The sequence below is a fragment of the Photinus pyralis genome, unplaced genomic scaffold (assembly GCF_008802855.1).
Source record: "Photinus pyralis isolate 1611_PpyrPB1 unplaced genomic scaffold, Ppyr1.3 Ppyr1.4_LG2, whole genome shotgun sequence".
Lineage (NCBI taxonomy): Eukaryota > Metazoa > Arthropoda > Insecta > Coleoptera > Lampyridae > Photinus > Photinus pyralis.
Window position 1 is genome coordinate 30,648,311 of NW_022170403.1, and position 7,909 is coordinate 30,656,219.

General features: G+C 38.1%; 1 protein-coding gene across 1 annotated transcript; it reads left to right on the plus strand.

Moving 5' to 3' along the window:
• The first annotated feature begins 798 nt into the window (after positions 1-798).
• Positions 799-7,491, plus strand: LOC116164173 (heat shock protein 75 kDa, mitochondrial). Its single transcript, XM_031478313.1, has 13 exons — positions 799-966; positions 1,012-1,101; positions 1,152-1,396; positions 1,441-1,512; positions 1,561-1,727; positions 5,711-6,057; positions 6,104-6,287; positions 6,333-6,480; positions 6,525-6,652; positions 6,697-6,884; positions 6,929-7,160; positions 7,207-7,279; positions 7,327-7,491. The coding sequence occupies exons 1-13, from the start codon at positions 855-857 to the stop codon at positions 7,426-7,428; spliced, it is 2,088 nt and encodes a 695-aa protein (XP_031334173.1). The 5' UTR covers positions 799-854; the 3' UTR covers positions 7,429-7,491.
• Positions 7,492-7,909: the final 418 nt, after the last annotated feature.

Sequence of the window (7,909 nt, forward strand, 5' to 3'; positions counted from 1 at the left end):
TGTCATAAGCACACAGTACAAATTAAGTAAAGTTACTTTTTGTACTTCATTTCAAAAATGAGTTATGAGGTTCGATCAACTCGTCCGGTTGCCAGTCAGATTGATTGAACAGTTAAATTTGAATCAGACAAACCATTCATAGCACTGTAATGGATTGAGGAAGAGAAAAATCTGTGCGAAAATGCTTCAAAAAATCTTTCAGAAGAACAAGATGCATCGATTGCAAATGAAACCCGTTTCTTGGAATTTGTCTTTACTGATGCAGACCAGAAATAAAGAAAAAGTGCATTTTTATAATTTTTATATCAAGGGATGTCATTTTGGGACATTGGAATCTATTCAAAAAACCATAACTGAACCAGCTGAATGTCATTTCAAAATCGGAGTTCCAGCATGAGTGGCGGAAACCTCTCCAACGCTGTGTGACTTCCCAGGGATACTATTTTCAAAGAGACAGTAATGAATAGCAATTATCTTTAAATAATAAATATTTAGAGCATCAGTGCCATTACTTTAGTTTACACACCTCGTATTTCGAAACGTTAGTTAAATTCAGCGTCGACCGCAACATTGACTATTCAGGAATTTCAATTTTTCTATAGACTAAAATTGCAGACAAGTTTCGTTCCTCTGGAAGACCAAAACCAGCCCTCGACTTTACAGACAACCCCTATAAGTCAACTATTAAAACCTCTCTCGTAATCTGTATAGTAAAACTCGCTTTGTTTATTGTTGCGCCATCTCTTCAATTTCCCTTAGATACGTTGCAGAGGCCTCTACTTTATCGACTAGGAAGTCAATACAATTCAAAAACACATGAGTAATTGAGGTTAGGTTCATAAGAAATAGCAAAAATGTCGAATTTAACAAAAATGATGCAAATATATCGCTTGGGGCGGATTGCCCTCCATCATGGGAAACGCACGATTTCAATAACCAACCACACAATTGCCCCTCGCACCTTAGGTACGATTCCTCTCTAAAACGACATCGACTTAACCGGTCTCTCAGTTGCAGCACAGCCTAGAAGATTACTCAGCACGGAGCCAGAACTAAAAGACGACTACCACTCAATTATCAAAGATACAGAAAAACCACTAGGCGAGTCTCCTTTACGAATTGCGACATTTAACTGTGGCTTTAACTTGTAGGTACCGGCACCAAGCACGAGTTTCAGGCTGAAACGCGAATGCTACTCGACATTGTTGCTCGTTCTTTGTACTCCGAAAAGGAAGTATTTTTACGCGAGTTGATATCAAACGCTAGCGACGCCTTGGAAAAATTCAGGTATATCATTTTATCGGGTGCCGAGCAAACCAATAACGTTTTGGAAGCGGATCGAAGTTTAGAAATTCACATCGGTACGGATAAACAGAATCGAATTTTAACTATTCAGGTAAGATGCCAGTGCCATTCACTTATCTAAGGCTCGAATTACAGGATACAGGAATTGGGATGACCGAGAGTGAGCTTACTTCCAATTTAGGGATAATTGCGCGATCCGGGTCAAAGGTGGGTTGCATTCTGTAAGTGTTTGTGGTAATTGTTGTCGATTGGCAGGCTTTCTTGGAGCAATTAAAATCAAAAAGTGCAACTGCGGACAATACCAGTAATATTATTGGGCAGTTTGGAGTTGGTTTTTACAGTGCCTTTATGGTTGCGGATAAGGTCGAGGTGTATTCCAGAGCGGCCACGGAGGAGAAGGGGTTTAAGTGGAGCTCGGATGGGTAAGTTGGGTTTAGTGTGTACAGGGTGAATAATAAATTTCGTGTTTTACTTTGTAATGCATTTGTTGAATTGTATGGTAAGTTGCATATTCTTTAGGATCAATAATAATATCAAGGTACCAGCGGCTGCATGTAACGCCACCTATAGGTTGATATTTTGCACTTTCTGCCAATTTTTCCCAGTTTTTATAGGAGTTTTCTAGGGTTTGTGAAACCTAAAAAATGTCCCAGACAGGATAAAATCAGGCAGATTTTACAAGAATTTGTTATTTTTAAGTTCAATTTTAATTATGAACTTAACCCATTAAAGTAGGGAGCACTTATGCCCACTAAACCCTCCATTTTGGTACTGGCAGCTGAGAAGGCGAGAGCGGGCTATGAACAGATGAGCAATTTGGAGTGTGCAGGAGGAGCCAGTGTGACTCAGTGGGGGACCATCAGGTGCAATTAATCGAATATGTACAGTGGGTTGCCTAATCTCTTGCTCTTCTAGCTGCCAGTTCCTGTACTCCATTACCCTGTTAATCTTTCCTTCTTTTGTAACATTCTGTCTGAATGTGAGTGAAGGGGTGTATCAAAATCTCAACAATTGATAAATACCTTGCAGTAGTGTAATAGTTGTTGATCCACCCACATAGATGCCATTCACTCAAAAAGTAACTAGTGCCAGAAGATAAACCAAGCTCATATACACTGTGGTCGAGGTAAGGAGGGCCCCTATGGGCGTTCTAGAAAGGGTAAGAGATACAAAATTCGGTTATTAACCAGGAGAAAAGTTGCGTAATCAAAGGTCTAAAACGATAGCATTTAGAACTCCCTGAAAATTTTTTGGTTTTTGAAATATTTTTGAAAAATCGGATCGTAACCATCATCAACTTCAATTTTTTTTAAATCTGACCCTCATATTCCTATTTCCGATGTGGTTTATGGTTTAGTGGCGGTTTAGCCTTTATTTCAGGCTTAATTAAGAAAATTCCTTGTATCTCATACCGTTTTTTGAAGGCCCATAGTTACCCTGTTTATCTTAGACACAGTATATACAGGAAGAACTAATTATTATTATTATTATTATTGAACTATTGTACCCCCTAGCCTTTTCTTCGCTCCTTTAAGATGTCTGTGTGCATCTTCCTTCCCCAAAAGAACTTGTGCTTGGAAGTATTACAGCTACACAATCTCACAGAATATTTTGCTTTCTCTCAGCACCCGCTACACAGAGGGTCTACTAGAGCAAAGGCAGTTAACAATAATAATATGACCTTATTACTTCTTTAAGAAGTACCTGACGGTTGCTTGTTGCCACTGAGCTTCGACTTGACTGATCACCCAATCTTTATCCTGGGCCCGGAAATGGAGGAAACAGGTCCTCAATTCAGGCCCGCAGAGTACCGGGTGACCCAATAAGACTGTTCCTCTGCCATATCTCAGGAACCGCTCGTCGTATGACAGGGGTAAAAAAAATTATTGGGTAAATCGGTCATGAAGAATCGCTGGAAAATATTTTCAAGTTCTAAAAATGATAACAGATGGCGTAACTGTCATCTTAAATTTTAAAACTGTTGTTTCTTTAAATTTCGCATAATAAACTAAAAAAAAATTTTCACATTTTTAAAGAGAACCAGTTTATTTATCATTTTCGTAAAAACAAAAATTCAGTTATTTCAAAAACAAAGATGGTGTGGGGGCGTTCAATTGTTTTTGCAATACTGCTTTAACTTCTTAACCGTTTGAGGATTTTAACAAAAAAAGGACCCTACACTTTTAGGTAGGCCTTGGAAAATTAAACAAATGAAATACGATGCATTATAAAATAATAACAGCCGTAATTTGTGAATTATTCTGCTGTGTTTACATTCAGAAAGTGCAGTTTTTTGAATTTGTAATCTTTTCTAAAATGCCGATTTTTAACCAAGAAGCATTTAATATGCTGGCGGCGATGGTTCGTTGTCGATGCGGATAACGCAAGTAGAAGATGCCGGCAGCGATGGTCGCGTTTCGAAAATACTCAAAATATATCGCCAGAATATTAAATGATTCTTGGTTAGAAATCGGCGTTTTAAAAAAGATTACAAATCCAAAAAATTGCATTTTTTGAATGTAAACACAGCAGAATGATTTACAAATTACGGCTCTTATTATTTTATAATGCATCGTGTTTAATTTTCCAAGGCCTACCTAAAAGTCTAGAGTGCTTTTCTTTCGCACCATCGACAAATACCGGAAATACGTAAAAAGCAAATTTAAGATACAAGTTAAGCATTTTTATTAATTAATTAATTAATATCATTTCCCCAATATTTGAGGTTAGGAACGAGATTTTAAAAAACGGTTTTCACTGTCCTCTTTGGATGTAATTTGACTACTTTTTCATAAAGAAAAAGTCATATCATTTGATTTTTTTAGGATTTTGAGTCATAGTGTCAAAACTAGCCCCCTGGTGGAGATGGATTCAACTAAATTAACTATATTTACATAATTATATTTGGTTGATTCTCATTGCCCAAGGAATGCTCTTTTCAACCATACCAAATTTGTTAAAATCGGTCAAACGGTTAAGCAGGTTATTGCAAAAACAATTGAACATCTTTGTTTTTGAAATACCTGAATTTTTGTTTTTACGAAAATGATGGATAAACTGGTTCTCTTTAAAAATGTGAAAACATTTTTTTTTAGTTTATTATGCGAAATTTAAAGAAAACGTAATTTTAAAATTCAAGATGCCAGTTACGCCCTCTGTTGGTCCTTTTTAGAACTTCTTCATGACCGATTTACCCAATAATTTTTTTACCCCTAAGACATATGACGAAGGGTTCTCGAGATATGGCCGAGGAACAGTCTTATTGGGTCACCCGGTACAACTGTCCTTACTGTTATGGCGACGCTTACTAATGCGGCCTCCTCTTCCACCTGCCGTGCTTTCCGACAGAGCAAAGGTGGTCCATCCAACCGCTCTTGACAGTTTCTCCACATAGCAGTGCCAGTCAGTTGATTGGGGATTCCAAAACCTACAGGGCCCGCAGTGGAATGCCAAATTTGGAATGTTGGAAAAGAATGTGCCTGTGGTCTGAACTACTCATCAGACACTCCAATTCGCGATCATGTGAGCTATTGAAAAAGAGGTCAACGTCAGATTAATAGCCTCCAATTTCCGCGCTGCGACGAAAGTAGGGGCTGATCCCTGATTTAAAACAGTCAAATCAGTTGTTCGCTTGATAAAACTTCTTATCGCAACGACCAGAGATGTGTCTTATTTCTAACACCTAATTTAAAGTGAATAAATTACAAACGCGATAAAATTCAAACAACAAATTCAAATGAAATATTTCATATACAGGGTGCCCCGTCCTTTTTACACGGATATTACCTCTGCATGACGTTGCTTACACATTTCCGCCATTTCTATGAATTTAGCATGAGAAATCAGGTCTACTACCAAAATCGCCAAACATTAAAAATTTAAAGTTAGTTTTGAAATTGGACCAAAATGTTCTTTGGACCTTCCTCTTGAACATATCAAAACCGCATATGTGGGGAGTGCGTAACACGCCGCCATTTTGAAACGGGAAACGCAGTTGCAGTGAAGTGGAGCTCGTCCAAATTGAAGCGAAGAACAGTGGGGACCGTGGAGAAGATCCACAAGAACATAATCGAACGTGCCACGTAAGCGATGTTGGGACAACCGCCCACTAAGATTAATATTTGAGAGATGAATTTACAATAAGTATAATTACTTAATTCATAATTATTATACAGGGTGTTTCACGCAAACCAGTACGTAAAAGGTATTCAAGATTTTTGACGTTTGATTGCTTTTGTTTTAAGACCTATGACTCTGATAACTTGGATTTCAAAAAAGTCTTTCAAAATCAACAATACTATGCTACAGGAGAATGATTTAAATTTTGTTCGCCCTTCTACAGGGTGTTAAAATTTTGTTACATTAAAAATTGTTGTTATTTAATAGCAAAACTCCATTGTTGCAGTTCTGGAGTATACGAAATTCAGCAATCAGATGGTGTACAACTCGGTACAAAAATTGTGATTCATCTCAAAACCGACTGTCGCGAATTTGCGGACGATGAACGAATTAGTACCATTATTAAAAAATACAGCAACTTTGTGGGTAGTCCCATTTACTTAAATGGCAAAAAGGTGAATACCGTACAACCGCTATGGCTCTTAGATCCGAAAAGTATTACAACACAACAGCACAACGAATTCTATCGGTATATCAGTAACAGCTACGATACGCCTCGGTTTACATTGCATTACAATACTGATGTTCCCTTGTCTATTCATGCCCTGCTTTACTTCCCTGAAGGAAAACCAGGTGAGTGCCTTTTTACAAGGAGCAAAGTTTCACGTACAATTTTAAGGACTGTTTGAGATGTCCCGCGAAACTGAAACCGGTGTTGCACTATACACTAGGAAAATATTGATAAAGAGTCGCACGGACAACATTCTACCCAAATGGCTGCGGTTCGTTAAGGGTGTAGTAGACTCGGATGACATTCCACTGAATTTAAGCAGGGAATTACTGCAAAACAGCGCCTTAATAAAGTAAGCCGTCGTACTCCCGCCCAGTGCTTATTCCCCATGTTTTAGAAAGCTCAGTAACGTTGTCACAAGTAAAGTGATTAAGTTCTTACAAGATAATGCAACAAAAAACACGGATGAGTATAACAAATTCTACGTGGATTACGGAATTTTTTTGAAAGAAGGAATTATTACCAACCACGACCAGAATGAGAAAGTAAGTTGTTGTGTTAGGGAATAACTTTGACAGCTTGATTTTAGGAACAGATTGCCAAGCTGTTACGATTCGAATCATCGCACAAAGATGTTGATACGAAGGTAGGACTCACAGATTATATTTCTAGGATAAAGGACGGGCAAAAGAATATTTTTTATCTTGCTGCACCAAGGTGGGAATTTGCTGTGTTTCTTTTGCTATAGTTTTACTTTACAGTCGCACTCTAGCTGAACAATCCCCGTATTACGAATCGCTGAAACGCAGAGATCAAGAAGTTTTGTTCTGCTATGAGCCCTACGATGAGCTAGTTCTGATGCAGTTGCAACAGTTTTCCGGGCATAGACTGGTATCTGTCGAAAAGGACATGAGGGACGATAAAGCTGCGAGCGATCTCACTAATTTAGGTAATTACCATTGGCTGTTTGGCAGTCACCTGCATTGTTCGTAGGCGATGACAGTTTGAAACGAAGCGAAATCAACGATTTAACAAAGTGGATGCAGGACGCGCTGAGCGGGAAAGCATTTAAAGTACACGCGACAACAAGGCTGGAAAGTCATCCGTGCGTCGTTACCGTTGAAGAAATGGCAGCCGCTCGTCATTTCATCAAAACCCAAAGCCATCAAATGTCAGAAGATCGGAGATATGCCTTGTTGCAACCTCAGTTGGAAATTAATCCATCGTAAGTCTTGCTGTAATCCTTGTTTGTATTACACCCAAGTTTTCAGGCATCCTGTAATAAAAAAGCTGTACAAATTAATGAGTAGCGATTCGGAATTAGCGACGCTTTTAACAAAACAGGTAATCTGATTTATTAACTTAGACAAAATTGTATCGCTCTGGTTTAGCTTTTCGCAAATTCGATGGTTGGAGCAGGGTTGGTGGATGATCCGAGAACTTTGCTGACTTCTATGAATGATTTACTTACTAGAGCGCTAGAGAAACATTAGTTAATTAATTTTTGTAATTTGTTTTTGTACATAAACTGTATTAAAGATGTCTTTGGATACGGATATTGGATTTTGGGATCAAAACAATCAATATTTTCATAATTTTAATGAATTATTTCCCAAATTTGTTTTTGCCGCCCCTAAAAATTTGCCGCTACGGCCCCATGCTTAATCCGGCCCTGAATATACCTACCTTAGATTACTACTAGATGTTCCCAAATAAGAAACCTGTCGTCAATATTTTGGAAATTGATATTTCCACCCTTTTCTCTGCTGCCTGAGGAGTTGCTATACAGGGTGTTTTTTAAGGAGCTGTAGTTAAACGTTTCTGGGAAAGTAAAATACGTAGGTTTTTGAAAATTTGTACTTAGGAGTTACTCTGAAGGCCGAATCTATGTAAAATATTTTCAAAATGTCCGCACTTCCGGAAACACCGGAAGTAGATAGTAATTCCGTTATTTTAAATGGCAACTCCTATTTT

Bases quoted from the DNA above. Each gene is read 5' to 3' on its own strand.
- LOC116164173 (XM_031478313.1), top strand. From the start codon at position 855: ATGTCGAATTTAACAAAAATGATGCAAATATATCGCTTGGGGCGGATT. The intron at 6,885-6,928 runs GTAATTACCATT...CATTGTTCGTAG, and splicing joins GAGCGATCTCACTAATTTAG to GCGATGACAGTTTGAAACGA. The intron at 7,280-7,326 runs GTAATCTGATTT...GCTCTGGTTTAG, and splicing joins CGACGCTTTTAACAAAACAG to CTTTTCGCAAATTCGATGGT.